Genomic DNA, 16,645 nt, shown 5'->3' on the forward strand with positions numbered 1-16,645 from the left:
TTACCGTAATTCACTGCGGCATGTGGGCCAAGCAAAACCTGATTGTGTGGGCCAGAGCTGGGCCAGAGAAATTTTGCTATGTGGGATGGTTTATTAGAAATGTATAGTAAACACTAGATAGAAGCATAATTATTATATTGCAGCTCTAGAAAACAGATGTTTAGCTTTCAGAAATAAGTGAAATGTCCCGAGAGCGTTTCTGCTGAATATGAGGATCATCTCAAACTGTAGTCTTTAGTTTCAGGCCTTTGCTGACGTCACATTTCTCTGCTATAAGGAGAGTTTGTGTTGTGTAATATTAATAATGCTGAAACTCACCAGCTAATCTGTTGTGAATCAGCCAGACAATAAGAGCAGAAAACAGAAGAGCAAACACAGCGACGACAGCAACAATCACACTCACTGCTGAGAGAAAGAGGAGTTAAACACACACACACACACACACACACATTTACACTGTTACTGACATTTCAGCACACACACATGAGTTCATTTTCCCAGAGCAACATCAACACAATTACTGACAACAAAACAACTGTCAAGTATCTTGGGGTTTTGTTCACGAGTGAGGGAAGGATGGAGCGTGAGATTGGCAAGCGGATTGGTGCAGTGGCAGCAGTAATGTGGTAGATGTACCGGTCTGTTGTGGGGAAGAAGGAGCTGAGCTGAAAGCCAAAGCTCTTGAATTTCTGCTCAATCAACGTTCCTACTCTCACCTATAGTCAAGAGCTTTGGGTCATAACTGAAAGAATAAGATCAAGCGGCTGAAATGAGTTTCCTTCGAAGGGTGGCAGGGCGCACCCTTATAGACAGGGTGAGAAGCTCAGTCACCTGGGAGGAACTTGGAGTAGAAACGCTGCTTCTACCAAATCCAGAGGAGTCAGCTGACATGGCTTGGGCATCTGTTTCAAGGTGTTTCAAGCATGTCATGCCGAGAAAAGGCCTCAGGGAAGACCCAGGACACACTGAAGGGACTATGCCTTTTGGCTGGCCTGGGAATGCTTCAGGATCCCCCCCTGAGGAGCTGGAGGAAGTGTCTGGGGAAAGGGAATGATGGAGTTCTCTCTTAAGACTGCTAACCCCGAGACCCGGTCCCGGAAAAGCAGATAAAAATGACATGACAACAACTGACAAACATGATCAGAGCTCTGAGGATTTATGTTCAGAAACCTTCCTAGCAGGGTGCCGCTCAGGGGGCGGATAGTGGGTGGATCAGTTTGGATGATTCTAAGGGCCCACACGATTTTGGGGACCCTAGAGATACTATAAGGGGCCCATCAGATCCCAGTATTTACCTTTGTCCATCCGCGATACACCCCCAACCACCACAACACTAACCCAACAACCCACCCACCCTTAATCAATGCCGGCAGCTAGCTCTCTGCAACTCTCACATGGTCACCCACTGAAGCTAAGCAGGGCTGCGCCTGATTAGTACCTGGATGGGTGACCACATGGGAAAGCTAGGTTGCTGCCGGAAGTGGTGTTAGAGAGACCAGCAGGGGATGCCCAACCTGTGGTCTGTGTGGGTCAGAATGCCCCAGTATAGTGAAGGGGACTCTATACTGCTCAGTGAGCGCCGCCTTTCAGATGAGATGTTAAACAGAGGTCCTGACTCTCTGTGGTTGTTAAAAATCCCAGGATGTCCTTCAAAAAAAGAGTAGGGGTTAATCCTGGCCACATTTGCCCACTGGCCTCCGTCCATCATAGGCTCCTAACCATCCCCATATCTTAATTGGCTTCATCACTCTGTCTCCTCTCCTGTGGCGCAATATGTCTGCCATAGCATCATCCAGGTGGATGCTGCACACTGGTGGTGGATGAAAAGATTCTCTCCAATGTGTAAAGCGCTTTGAGTGTCCAGAAAAGAGCTATATAATTATTAGGAAATATAATTCTTAATATTTCATTCGAGATACACACCAAATCACCCCACAACACCCTCACAAATCCCCTCCCCTTTACTTTCATTCGATAGAACCCTGTCTGTGATAGGACTGTATTTAAAAACACAGAAAACACTGATGATGAACCTGCTGAATAAGATACTGAAGTGTTTGTGTTGTAAACTGGAGTCACTGCTGTAAAAGATGGAGGTTCCGGTGAATAACACTGTTGAACAACCTGGCTGAACTAGTTACTGAACTCTGTAAATCAGTGATGTGAGATGAACACTGCTCCACCTTTAGTTGTGTCTGCTGCTGGTTCAGTCTGTGGTGTCGGCTCTGCTTTAGCTGTGAGATCTGGAGCTGTAAGAGATGATGGAGATGATCATTCAGCTCAACCACACTCCACTAACTCACACTTTGACCATTTGGGAAAAAAAAGAGGAATAAAGGATGTTTGTCTTACCTGAATAGTGGACAGTAAACGTGTCTGAGGTCTTCAGTTCATTTCTCTGATAGATTCCACATCTCCACTGTTTATTATTATCTTCTCTTACAAGTGTTGTAGACAGCCTGGTGATACACTGTTCAGGGTAGGAGATCACGTCAAATCTGGAGTCTGTGTTCAGAATAACACCAGCCTGATCCAACCAGGACAGACGAAAATCCTTACATGTGGCCAAACTTTCACAGTGAAAATCAAAATATGAGAAGAGCTGACAGTAGAGCGTCAAAGAGAGACCCGGACTAATATCAGATGATGATTGAGAGACTGAAAGTGAACAGAAGACAAAATCACTAATCATGAGCTGAAACACAGAATTCAGCCCTGATTAAACTGAACACATGAGGAGGAAATTACCAGCAACAACATGCAGATAAACATGTGCATCGGGTCCATATTGCTGGTCTTCACTCCACTGTTGGCAGGTGTAACGTCCTGCCATTTCTACCATGACTCTACTGAGGGTCAGAGAGCAGTCAGAGCCCAGATACATACTGACTTTGGTTGCCATTTCTTTTACCCCTAAAACAATAATCTTAGTTGTCTGTGAGTAAGTCTGTCTGAACGTGTACATCCATGTAGTTCCTGCTGGTCTGCATTGCTGATCAGTGTTTCTACAGGGCAGATGAACAGTTTCTCCAGAACTGCTGAACACATGAGTGTCTCCTGCTCCAATCAGACCTGAAACACACAACATTTAGCTATAAATCAATAATGACAGGGTTCTCACACCTTTAACAAGGTCAAATGTAAGCATTTTTCAAGCTCATTCCAGATGCATTTTCGTCATTTCACAAGTGTGTCAAATTACATATGCACAAATTCAACCCTTATCACATTATGGTAGATGCTGTTTATTATAATATAGTACAGTATTCCAAGGAAAGGTTTTAATGGCATGTTTGCCCTGAGCTCAACATGAATTGTTGTTATTTGCTTCCTTGAATATAATTCACTCACATCTTAAATGTGTCTTTAACCCTTGAGTATTGTTCATATTTACTTCTCTTTATGCTTGTGGCTGTAACTACACATTTTGGCTCTTCCCAACAGCGAAAACCAGCAGCAATCAAGAATGCATGATTATGTGCTGTCATGGCTTTGCAAACCAAAAATGTGGTTATAATGGACGTCAATGTGGCAAAACGGCCACCAAGAGTGTAATGTTGAAAACTGTCAAAGCATTTTCCCAAACGTAATTCCATTTGCTGAAACAGAGAAAGTTGAGGCCAAATTAAGACTGATATTTGTTTTTGTTTTAAAAGGAGCAGGTAAAATTAAAAGACAGATCACGCTGCCGATACATGCTGAGACTCCAGTCTCCAATTTTTAGTAAGAATTTTTTTTTTTAAATGAAACGCCAAGTTAAAATTCAATAATTTTTCAGCTCCATATGATAATAAATTACAACACAAAACTTACTAGAACAGAAAACATTAGAAGCGTCCAACCCAGGCTCATTCTGGAAACGTAGACCCGCGGACATTTCTGGAGACCCGAAATACGTCCCAGGAGGTATGTATTTGAGCAGTTTTTGTTTTTCGCGAATCCGCAAGCTGAAGAGGTTTGATAGAGTTAGCTGGGAGCCCAGATAGTAGAGAGTTGCGATAGTCCAGTCTGGAGAGAACAAGAGCTTGAACAAGGAGTTGAGATGCATGTTCAGATCACCTTCCACCTTCTTGGAAGTTTCTAGTATACCTACACATTTCAGTATAGAAGACCATAGGTCGAGGTGGACACCCATGACATGTGGAATCCCAACAAGGCTCGATTCTGGCACCTCTGCTGTTCAACCTTTATATGCTTCCCCTGAGCCAAACAATGAGAAAACCCCAAATCTCCTACCACAGCTCTGCTGATGACACTCTGATCTACCTAGCCTTACTGCCTAAAGACTACAGCCCCATTGACACCCTCTGCCAATCCACTGATGAAATGAACAGTTGGATGTGCCAAAACTTCCTTCAGTTAAACAAAGAGAAAACTGAAGTCCAACATTTTCTACATTTCACATGTGTTCATTTCCACAAAAATAACAACTATGATGACAACAATAGAACAAACATCAATAGATCCATACTTATTTGACTTCACCAAAGACTGTAGAATATACAAGACAGGTCACTCGTATAATCTGTGTTCAATTCGTCAGCCAGAGCGCATTGGCACATCTGAAGAAACACAATAAATGTCCAGCACCTATTAGTCAAACTTTATATTCTCTAATCTGAATGATACCCCGTGGGTTTGTTGGACCCTTAAACAGAGGTCTGTCAGAATTCTGGAAGAAATCATATGTGTGTGTGAGTGAGTGTGTATTGCACCACATTTCACACAGCCACACAACATTCATATCATTTGATAGACCTCCTCATACTGAAGAGCTTTGCTTCAAGATCCAGTGTGAAATAAAAGTTTCATTTCACATATGAATTATTATTAAAGCTTCTTTTGCGAAATAGTCCTGTGTTTTCACCCAACCTCAGTAAACCCACTGCAGCATGACTCTCTATATCGATAATGATCACAATAAGCCTGGTTTCTGGGAAGCTGCAGCAGAGTTATTATGAAATCTTTGCTGTGAGGATGTAACAGTTCTGAAGAAGCATGACACCTTTTAACAAGATCAAAGCAAAGATATAGGTCACACTATAAGTATGTGCCAAAACATTAGAATATCAAGGGGAAGTCCATTTATGTTAATACTGTTTCATTTTTATATTAGTTCACTACACATAAAGTGTTATATTTCCAGCCTTTACTGGTTTCAATTTGAATGATTATGGATAAAAGATAAAACAAATCCAGTATTTCTTTAAAACTAGAAAATCATGACAAAGTTCAGCATTGTCAACTCCCTGTGTCCCAATATAGTCAGCTAATTAATGCAAAATACCTGCAAAAGTTTCCTCAGCCTCAACACTGTCTCAATCTGGCTTGGTAGGTGTCATGATCACCATTGCTGCAGATCGCTAAATGACTACAAATCCGCCATTTATGGACTAAAAGACCCAGGCTGCGTCCAAAACTACATACTTCCATACTATATAGTACGCTAAAATCAGTATGCGAGCCGAGTAGTATGTCCGAAATCATAGAAAACTAAAATAAGTACGCGAGAACTACCCGGATGACTTCCGGCGAGATTCTGGAGTGCGCATCCCATGCATGCTGCGCTATCCCATGATGCCCCGCGAGCGAATTCATGAATAGGAGCAAAGCGACGCAACAGACGCAGGTATGTCACGTGACCATGACAAAATGGCAGATGTAGTACGTCTGAATTCTATTCATACTTTTCACATTCATACTGTATAGAACGTACTTCAGCTAGCTCTCTGCAACTCTCACATGATCGCCCACTGAAGCTAAGCAGGGCTGCGCCTGGTCAGTACCTGGATGGGAGACCACATGGGAAAGCTAGGTTGTTGCAGGAAGTTGTGTTAGTGAGGCCAGCAGGGGGCGCTCAAACTTAGGTCTGTGTGGGTCCAAATGCCCCAGTATAGTGACGGGGACTCTATACTGCTCAGTGAGCGCCGTCTTTCGGATGAGACATTAAACCAAGGTCATTAAAAATCCCAGGATGTCCTTTGAAAAAGAGTAAGGGTTCCACCCCGGCATCCTGGCCAAATCTGCCCACTGGCCTCTGTCCATCATGGCCTCCTAACCCTCCCCATATCATGATTGTCTTCATCACTGTCTCCTCTCCGCCAGTCAGCTGGTGTGTGGTGTGCGGTCTGGTGCAAAATGGCTGCCGTCACGTCATCCAGGTAGATGAGGAGATTCCCCCTATGTGTAAAGTGCTTTGAGTGCCCGGAAAAGGGCTATATAAATGTTAGGAATTATTATTATTATTATTATTATTATTATTATTATTATTATTTTATAACAGCAGAGTAGTATGTTTAAATTCAAATGCAGTACCTACTGAGTAGTAGGCAGTTTTGGACGCAGCCCCAGTCATGCAACACGCAACCGGTTCCTGATCTTGACTGATTGCAAACACACAGCTGCCGCAGCTCCAGTACTGATTACACACACCACACGGCTCACTTTGAGACACTCACTGCTGATTCTTGTTATCTGTTTACTGACATTACGTTCATTTTCCTTGCCTCGCCTTCCATGTTTTGAACCTTTGCTTTGTTTTTTTGTTTGATCATTCCTGTGTGCTGCCTGCCCTCTGACCATTTGCCTGCTTCTTTGACTACGACTCTGGATTGCCCTCATGCATCTGTTTGCCCCTGTGTTGACCATTGCCTGCCTGCCCTGCTGAAAAACCCAGCTTAAACCAGCCTAGGCTGGTTGGCTGGTTTTAGCTGGTTGACCAGCCTGGTTTTAGAGGGGTTTTGGCCATTTCCAGGCTGGTTTCCAGCCATTTCCAGCCTGGTCTTAGCTGGTCAGGCTGGGAAATGACCAGCCAAATCCAGCTAAAACCAGCTTGACCAGCCTGGTTTAAGCTGGATATAGCTTGTTTTGGCTGGACTCCCAGCTTGGCTAGGCTGGTCGAGCTGGTTTTAGCTGGTCATCTCCCAGCCTGACCAGCTAAGACCAGGCTGGAAATGGCTGGAAACCAGCTTGAAAGTGGCCAAAACCCCTCTAAAACCAGCCTGGTTGACCAGCTAAAACCAGCCAACCAGCCTAGGCTGGTTTAAGCTGGATTTTTCAGCAGGGTGACCATTTTAATAAACCTGCATTTGGATCCACACCCTTGTTGTCAGCGTCACATTCCCTGGTTAAGAAGGCTTCAGAATCATGGGGAAGACCGCTGACTTAATGGTTTTGCGGATGACCATTCTTGACCCCCTCCACAAGGAGGAACAGTTTCAATAGGCAATGAAGAAGCTGGTTGCTCACAGAGCGCAGTATCTAAGTATATACACGATGCATTTACAAGTATATGCGTTTACTTTACAATTACAACAATGACACAAGAGTAATGGTTGTACCAGTGGCATTCTATTTAATTCCTTTCATATGGGAATATGACTTTTTCAATAAAAAGATACCATATAACAACTGCAGATTTTATATTACAAAAACAATTCACAGTAGGGCTAGTAATGTTGACTTCAACTGTATATAAAGGGATTTGATGTTTCTCTGACCTGAATGCTGGACAGTGGCTGAGGTCATCAGGTCATTTCCCTGATAGACTCCACATCTCCACTGTTTATCTTCATCTTCACTGATGAGTGTTGTAGACAGACTGATGATACAGCCTGTAGAAGAGATCTGATATCTGGAGTCTCTGTGCAGTTTAACACCAGCCTCATCCAACCAGGACAGATGAAGATCCTTATTTGTGACCAAATATTCACACCTAAACCCAGAATATGAGAAGAGCTGACAGGAGAGAGTCAGAGAGGGACCTGGACGAATATCAGATGAAGATGATGATGAAGACACTGAAACTGAACAGAAGACACAAATCACTGATCATGAGCTGAAACACAGAATTCAGCCCTGATTAAACTGAACACATGAGGAGGAAATTACCATCAAGAACATGCAGATACACATGTGGAACATCTTCATATTTTGGGGCTTCATCCAGGCACATGTAATATCCAGCATCTTCTGTAGTGACTCTGCTGATGATCAGAGAGCAGTCAGAGCTCAGATTCAGTCTCTCATGTTTCTCTGTGCTTTCTACATTTACCCCTAATTTTGTCAGTGTGAATGTCGTTGTCCCTGTTTGGTATGTCCATGTAAGTCTTTTGCATTGCAGATCAACATTTATACAGCGCAGACGAGCAGTTTCTCCAGAACTGCTGAACACATGAATATCTTTTGCTCCAATTACACCTGAAACACACAACATTTAGCTATAAATCAATAATGACAGGGTTCTCACACCTTTAACAAGGTCAAATGTAAGCATTTTTCACAACCCAAGCTCATTCTGAAAATGTAGTCCCGCGGACGTTTCTGGAGACTGCGGAATACGTCCCGGGAGATACGTACTGCTGCATAAATTTTTTTTCAAGCGAACGCTGCGGGGCGGTGTGGCGCTGTTCCCCTTTCGCGCTCGCCGGCTGACCGCTTACCTCCTTGTGGAGGGCTTTCCTGCTGCAATCCGTTTGTCCACTCAGCTCACCGTGTAACGTCGGCAGGCTCGAGACGCGGAGAGGAGGAGTCGACCATGGCGATCGGTTTCGAGTCCGGGGGAGAGCAGTTCCAGCAATCAGGTAAGACAAAAACAGAATCCCAAAAATTAAGTGAACGAGTTTCGTAACAGGGCGAGAACGCGGCGAAATCCGAAAACGCGGTAGAAAAAAAAAAACAGGGCTTTTATTTTTTTGGACGGCTTTTGTAAATCGTTGCTCGGGTTCAGGGAAGCGAGCGGGTGGGCGGGTCAATCGGTAAAATTGGTTGGGTTGAGGGAAAGAGGAGGGCGGTCAGCAGATTGGCCGGTCGCGCAGTCAATCATCCGGTCAGTCGGACAGCGGCCTCTGGTGGGTTGACGCGAGAACAGCGCGGGCTAAAACCACGCTCGCGAGAGACGTTCGAGATAAGAAAAAGCGCACAACGGTGGCCTCTCGCGGATTCGCTAAAACAAAAACTGCAGCCGTACGTACCCGCCGGGACGTATTTCGCGGTCTCCAGAAATGTCCGCGGGACTAAGTTTCCACAATGAGCCCGGGTTGATTTTTCAAGCTCATTCCTGATGTATTTTCAAAGTTTTCTGGCATTTCACAAGTGTGGCAAATTACATATGCACATGTTCAACCTTTATCACATCATGGTAGATGCTGTTTATTATACTATAGTATAGTATTCTAAGAAAAGGTTTGATGAGTGCATGCTGGAGTGACGTCACTGTCGATGTTACACATGCCTCGCTGTGTGTGTTTGGAGAACTGTCGCGTTGATTCGCAATTTACATTTTAATCATAAAATACCTCCTCATTCGCTAAGAATTTGTCTCTCCTACTTAGGGTTAACATACCCTTATACATTTATACAAACAAATCTACTTTAAAACGTTCTGTCTCTCAAGCATCCGCCTGTTGTTTGTAGCTTTAGCCTGCTAGCATCGCTAGTCAGCTAAAGCTAACGACTTCTTTCATTCACTCATTTTCTCACTCACTAACTTTGCTCTTCACCCTGTACAATGTCGCTTGTGTGTCTGTCCTTGAGTGCAGGAGAAGCATCGATGGAAGCATTGGAGCTGGAACTGGAAGCAGAGATTTGCGATCTTGAGATGAAGTGAGCGCGGCTCGCTCATCTGACGTCAGTGTGCGATACAATCATACCACTCTGTCAACCTCAAGCCCACATGCTTCCCTGTCCAAGCCCAACGCACTAAGGACATGGTTCACATAGGCGTTGTTCATGATGGCACCTGCCTGCCACAGTCCCTGGGTGCAGGTGCTTACCAGGTCCCGGGACAGAACGCCTCCTCCTCCCATGTTCAAGATCTCCACGGAGAATGGGGATGAACTTGGGGATGAACGACACCGGGGTGCAGCAGATGGAGATCCTGAAGACGGACTTCAGGAGCCTGATCGAGACGGTTTGACGCACCTCCCTCGCCATGCAGGTTGTCGTTTCTGGACCGCTTCCTACCTACCACCGAGGAATTGAAGGTTCAGTAGACTTTTTGCTCTGAATGAATGTCTATTAACATGGAGTAAAGAGCAGAAATTGCTCTTTGTCAATAACTGGAATCTTTTCTGGGAGCGTCCTAGGCTTTTCTGTGCTGACGGCCTGCACCTCAGTCGAGCTTGAGCTGAACTCTTGTCGGACAACATCTCCAGGAAACTTTGTTCTGTGTGACTATTTAGTGAAAATTCACTACATTCACATTTTAGCCATATAGACTATTGTTTGTCCCACTTAAACATCAGTAATGCATATCTGGCAAATCCTATAGAGACTGTTTCTGTTCCTCGTATTATTAGATCAAGAAATAGACGTACTGTGTGCTCCAGAAAAAAAATTATTTTTAAAATTATTATTAAGAATCAAACCAGAAAAAACTGTAAAAAGTGAAAATATAAATTTGGTAAAGCTCGGTCTCCTAAACATCATTTCACTAGCACCTAAAGCACTTATCATAAATGAATTAATAACAGAAAACAATCTTAATGCACTCTGTCTCACTGAAACCTGGCTCAAACAAAATCTCTATATTAGCTTAAATGAAGCAACTCCTCCAGGATTCTTATATAAACATGAGGCTCGTCAAACTGGTCGTGGTGGTGGAGTTGCATCAATCTTTAGTGATTTCCTTAATGTTAATCAGAGAAACGGACTTATGTTTAGCTCATTTGAAGTATTAGCGCTTAATGTTCAGCTTCCAGATACTATACAAAAACCTATGTTATCTCTCGCTTTAATCACCATTCATTACAGTTCTGACTTAATAACTCTCAATTCTGACTTAATAACAAACAATTCAGACTTAATAACTCAGGAATAATAAAGGATGTGCTGTACACTATCAATAATAAAGGACTTGATCAATACAGATCAAACACTTGCTCTTAATCAATAAAGCAGATTAAAGTCTGTACTAAAGAAAGGCAGTGTGCAGTGTCCAGACTAAGAGTGAATGTAAATGTCCATCAGAGTAAATGCAGCAGTGTTTACCTGTGCTGAGTGTCCAGAAGATGAGCAGCAGAAACAGAGGACTCCTATCAGCCATTCTGTGTGTCTGACACTCGTCTTCTGCTTTATATATATATATATATATATATGTTGAGCTCTTGTTTAAACAGCAGCAGCTCTTCCTGTGCTTCTGCAGCTTCCTCTCAGATCAGCCTCACTCTTTGTCTTCCTGACACTACACCAGTTTATAGTGGACAACTGTGTGTTTCTGTTGATCATTAAAGATGCTCTGAGCGACTTTCACCAAACACTTTTGACCACAGTGTCCCAAAACACACTTCAGCCAATCAGCAGAGAGGGGCGTGTCTAGTGCCTCTAGCATATTGAAGGGGGCGTGGTCTTGTTTGTTTTGGCTCTGTCCAATAGTCAGCATTGTTTGCTGAATAAACTAATCTGCTTGTGTTTCCTTCAGTCGCTCACTTCATCACTGATGTTGATCAGATGTTGCTGATTCTGCTCAGGAGACCGATCACTCTGAGTCTGGCTGAAAATGAACACTGGAGAATCTGCAGAAGCTTTGAGCAGATATAAGATGAGCTTTCTGTCATCTTCACTTGCTCAGGCACATGCAGATGATGATATTTGTGTTGAGTTACATTCAATAATGTGATGCTGTTTCTGTTGCTGAGAAGCTCAAAACACAGCTAAAGGAACAAAAGTGTGTATAAGCATGGAGAAAAACATCAGCAAAGTGGTTTTTCCCCTTTAGACATGAGCAATACGGTATATGTGATCAAGCTGAATGGATATGGCTGTTCATAAGCACTAAACGGGAGAGATTTCTGATGTGAAAAGGAAATAATGGTGAAGAATCAGCTGATAAGAAATGAAAATGGCATCAATAATGTAGTTTGAGAGCAGAAAGCAGACTCCAGATAAAGCTGATGTCTCCTCTATTGATCCAGCAATCAAGTCTTTTGCTCCGGGACTCGTTGATTTGGCGTATTTGTGAAAACTGAAGAGATCATTTGTTCAATTTGATGACACACACACACATACAGTTGTATATTTCAGTCACTTGGCAGTTTCTCGTAAAGAGCAGGGGTGTAACCCCGGTATCCTGGCCAAAGTCCCTCTATCGGCCCCTACGATCATGGCCTGCCAATCATCCCCATACACAGAATTGGCTCTATCACTGTCTCTCCACTCCACCAATAGCTGGTGTGTGGTGAGCGCACTGGCGCCGTTGTCCTGTGGCTGCCGTCACATCATCCAATCATCATCCAGTGGAGAAACCCCCCCTCCCCCCTCCTCATGATTGTGAAGCGCTTTGGTTGTATGGCCAAACACAATAAATGCTTTATATAAATACACATTACATTACATTACTTGGATGAGGGAAAATCAGATATCCCTTCCCTATGGTAACTCTTCAGATTTGTTACCACAAAGAGGAGATCAGCTTTCTGGTACTGGAGAAACCCATTGTCCATATCATCCTGGAATGTCCTGTGTTGTAGTAACAAGTATATGGAGAACTGCATCATACCTGTAAAACCCCCAGTTTCCTTGTCTTTGTCTCTCCCTGTTGCTGTCACCAGCATAGAGAGCCCAGTAGTCCACTCCCTCCAGAAAGTCCCAGCTGAACACTTGATGTCCCAAGATGTATTCAGCAAGCAGGCAGCCACCAAACTACCACCTCATCAGCCATGGGACTGTGCTATTGTCACGGTTGCAAGTTTGTGCGCTTTTCTTGCATGGACAAGCGGGATATTCCCAGCTGCATTGGTTCCGGGTCAGCGCTTACCACTTCCGGTGTCGCAGCCAATGCCGGAAAGTCAGGGACGGAATCCGAAAATCTGCTCTGCTGCAGGCGAGTCTCACGCCGAAGCAGTCTGGTGTCCACACGGATGGCCAAATCCACCAACTCGTCCAGAGTCTTTGGAAGATCTAAGGAATAGATCACATCTTGCAGACGATCAGACAACCCGTGCAGAAACATGTCCCATTACGCCTTCGCGTTCCAGCCGCATTCAGCAGCTAGTGTTCGGAACTCAATCGAGTACTCCGCCACGCTCCGATTCCCCTGGCAGAGTTCAGCGAGGACTAGGGCGGCCTCTCTCCCAGAAGCGGCCCGATCAAAGACCTTCTTAAGTTCTTTGGAGAACAGGTCAAACATAGAGCACCATGGTAGCTTTTGTTCCCAAGCTGTTGTTCCCCACTGAGCCGCCTTGCCCGAAAGGAGGGTGATGACAAACGCCACCTTAGATTGCTCGGAGAATAATAAAGACGGCTGCAGCGAGATGTAAAAGGAACACTTAGACAAGAAGGATTGGCACAAGAGAGGCTTTCCAGAGTAGCTGGTCGGAGGTGGAAGACGCGGCTCAACAGAGCGACCAAAGACCGCAGGCACTGGTGACACTTCCGGGGTCGGTGCAGTCTCGGGGGCCGGTGCAGTATCAGCCTGTGCAGCACCAGTAACCAGTTGTTGGACCTGGGATGTGAGCAATGAAACTTGGCCAACCAGGGCCTGGATCGCCTGCGCCGTGGTGGCCAGGGCCTCATCCTGTCGATCAATCCGAACGTTGCTCTGAGAGACGAATTCAAAGATCTGGGAAACACTCGCTGGATCCATGTAAAGGTCAGTTCGTTCTGTTACGTTTCAAATGAGAGTCAGAGAGGATCCAAATGCAAGTGAACAAAGTTTATTGTATCTGACAATAAAACAAATAGCGCCAGGCTAGAAGGACGCAGAACACAGGGCAGGAACAGAAGGGGGAAACCAGATCCAGATAACTCCTCAGGGCCTGAGCACAGACAGCACAAACATGAGTGATAGTAACGAACTGACACAGACACACAAAAGCGTCGCCCAGATATAGGCACCATGATGAGCCTCAGCTGGCGAACTAATCAGACCAACTGAGTGTCGTCATAACACGTGAGCATAACAAATCCACATGGACAACCAAAACAAAACAAGCCCACCGGATCAAACATACACTCGGGAGAAGCGAACAAACCTGCAACCGTGACAGCTATGCTCATCCAATTTTATAGAAACTGAGGGTAAAATCTTAGAAGAGATTGTGCAAGTTATGAAAGCATCAACCTGCAGTCTTGACACGCTCCCCACATCATTCTTCAAAACGGTGTTTACCTGTTCAGAAATGGATCTTCTAAAAGTGGTAAATGCTTCACTTTGCTCCAGGACTTTCACAACCTCACTTAAAACTGCAGTTGTTGAACCCCTCTTAAAGAAGAACAACCTGGATAACACCCTATTGAGCAATTACAGGCCAATCTCAAATCTGCCTTTCACTGGCAAAATCATTGAAAAAGTTGTTTTTAATCAGGTTAACAAGTTCTTAAACTTCAAGGGATGTTTAGACGATTGTCAATCTGGTTTTTGAGCACATCACAGTACTAAATGACACCCCTTGGGTTTGTTGGACCCATAAACAGAGGTCTGTCAGAATTCTGGAAGAAATCATATGTGTGTGTGAGTGAGTGTGTATTGCAGCACATTTCACACAGCCACACAACATTCATATCATTTGTTAGACCTCCTCATACTGAAGAGCTTCGCTTCAAGATCCAGTGCTGTCGACCAAATAGTTTGCTAAATAAAGTTTCATTTGACATATGCATTAATATTAAAGCTTCTTTTGCAAAATAGTCCTGTGTTTTCACCCAACCTCAGTAAACCCACTGCAGCATGACTCTCTATATCGATAATGATCACAATAAGCCTGGTTTCTGGGAAGCTGCAGCAGAGTTATTATGAAATCTTTGCTGTGAGGATGTAACAGTTCTGAAGAAGCATGGCACCTTTTAACAAGATCAAAGATATAAGTCACACTATAACTGTTATAAAGGATAAAAATCTGCACCTAAAATGTCTACATTTGTTAATATTTTTGTACTGTAATAAGTTTCAAACTTAGTTTAAGGTAAGGTGAAGGCAGAACCCAGCAAATGTTTAAAATATTTTATGAAATTTTATTTCTTGATTTTTTCAGCACATGAGAGTTACAGAAAAATAACGATCATGGCCGAAATAAGAGGATTATGCTGTGTTTGTTTTAATCAGGGTATTATTTTTATTAACCTTTTTTATTTAACCTAATTGTTATTATTAAATTGCTTCCTTGTCCTCCTTTGTAAGTCGCTTTGGATAAAAGCGTCTGCTAAATGACTAAATGTAAATGTAAGTAGGAGGGAGCAATACATTCTCAATACTTTCTAAAAACATTCTGTGTAAAAAAGGAGCCAGTATTTTTAAATTAATCAATAAATATCTGCAGACAACCCATCAGTTCCAGATGATTTATCCTTAAACTGCGGAAGAATCTGTTGGCACACGTCAATACTCTCCTGACGGACACTTTCTATATCCTTCTCAGGAATTCTGTGGATCCTCAGATAGTGTAGGTTTCCAAATGCGCCAGGCGTTGTTCTCATTCAGTGGAATTAACTTCTTCTTTGTGCGCTAGTCAGTAAAATCAACTCTTTCTTTCAGATCTTTAACCTCGCTGCAGATGAAGTCAATAGTTTCCAACACATCAGAGATTTTTTCAGTGCTCTTGCCGACCACTTCCTTCATGTCTCTGATTATCCGGGAGTTTTCAGCTATCAGTGTTTGTAATTCGTCTGATCTATTTGTCTCCAGCTGAAATAATTCAGAGAGTTGCATGGAGACACTTGTCGCATCACTTTTGTCCGTTTTCCTTATTTTGACCACGGGAGAATTGCACGGAGTGTCGGGTAGCGGCGGGATTACTTCCTCCAAGAGCAGAAGCTCAGAATCATCATTATGCTCAACATAATCGTGCATGTTATGCTTCAATCCCCCGACTGCAGAAGCAGAGTCACGTTCTTGCGATTCAAGCGAGTTACAGACCGTGTTGATAGGAGAGCTAGAATTAGCAGCTGTGCTGGACACCGTTTTCCCAGACTTCTTTGCACTTTTTCTCTTTTTAGAACCACCCATTATTGTGATTGAGAGGCTTTAGTTAATAAAAACATTAAACAATTAAAATAATGTTCTCACAATTCAGTAGAATCTCCAAACTAAAGTTTGGGATCGGGAGCCTCTCAAACAAGCGTGTGATCAGAGCACCATGTTGACACGCCTGCGTAGCCGTGCTTAATGTCGAACGCACCTAAAAAAAAACTCTAACCAGCATGCACCGCTTTAAGATGGATTTCGATTGGTCTGCGCAGCGCTGCATGCAGTTGAACACACCCTCAAATAAAGCAGATATAAACCAGAATAAGCCGAATTTGCCGAAAACAGTTCATGAATGAGTGAGATTTAAAACGAGATGTTGTCGGAAACATTTTACTAAAACTCAAATGTGTATTTTAATTTAATGCAAGTGTGACTTTAACTTTACTAAACTCTGCAAAGATGTGCAGATGAATGAGATATATTTGTACATTCAGAATAGACAAACATGTTAAAAATTGCGATTTTGCATTTACTATACTGTATAATATTATTCATAATGATATTTTTCATATGTATATCATATTCAGAATAGTTACATTGTCTCATTTTACATAAATATACTGCATCTATTTGTCACGACCACTAGCGATCGTAACCTTCAGAGAGTGCTGGATCTCACACTCTAACACTATGGACTACAATTCCGCCATTTCTGGACTACAACTTCAAACATGGGCTGTTTCT

General features: G+C 43.3%; 1 protein-coding gene across 1 annotated transcript; it reads right to left on the minus strand.

Moving 5' to 3' along the window:
• Positions 1-2,719: 2,719 nt before the first annotated feature.
• LOC137490262 (uncharacterized) lies at positions 2,720-11,238 on the minus strand. The gene is made up of 4 exons (XM_073943762.1): positions 10,990-11,238; positions 7,891-8,199; positions 7,500-7,805; positions 2,720-3,072 (listed from the first exon to the last, which is right to left on the minus strand). The coding sequence occupies exons 1-4, from the start codon at positions 11,042-11,044 to the stop codon at positions 2,720-2,722; spliced, it is 1,023 nt and encodes a 340-aa protein (XP_073799863.1). The 5' UTR covers positions 11,045-11,238.
• Between the last annotated feature and the right edge of the window lie 5,407 nt (positions 11,239-16,645).

The sequence above is a fragment of the Danio rerio genome, chromosome 3, assembly GCF_049306965.1.
Source record: "Danio rerio strain Tuebingen ecotype United States chromosome 3, GRCz12tu, whole genome shotgun sequence".
Lineage (NCBI taxonomy): Eukaryota > Metazoa > Chordata > Actinopteri > Cypriniformes > Danionidae > Danio > Danio rerio.

Excerpts from the sequence above, each read along its gene's own strand:
- LOC137490262 (XM_073943762.1), bottom strand. The coding sequence starts at position 11,044 with ATGGCTGATAGGAGTCCTCTGTTTCTGCTGCTCATCTTCTGGACACTC. Across the intron at positions 8,200-10,989 it reads CTTCTGGACACTCAGCACAG|GTGTAATTGGAGCAAAAGAT; the intron begins GTAAACACTGCT and ends TGTGTGTTTCAG. Across the intron at positions 3,073-7,499 it reads AGCCACTGTCCAGCATTCAG|GTCTGATTGGAGCAGGAGAC; the intron begins GTCAGAGAAACA and ends TGTGTGTTTCAG.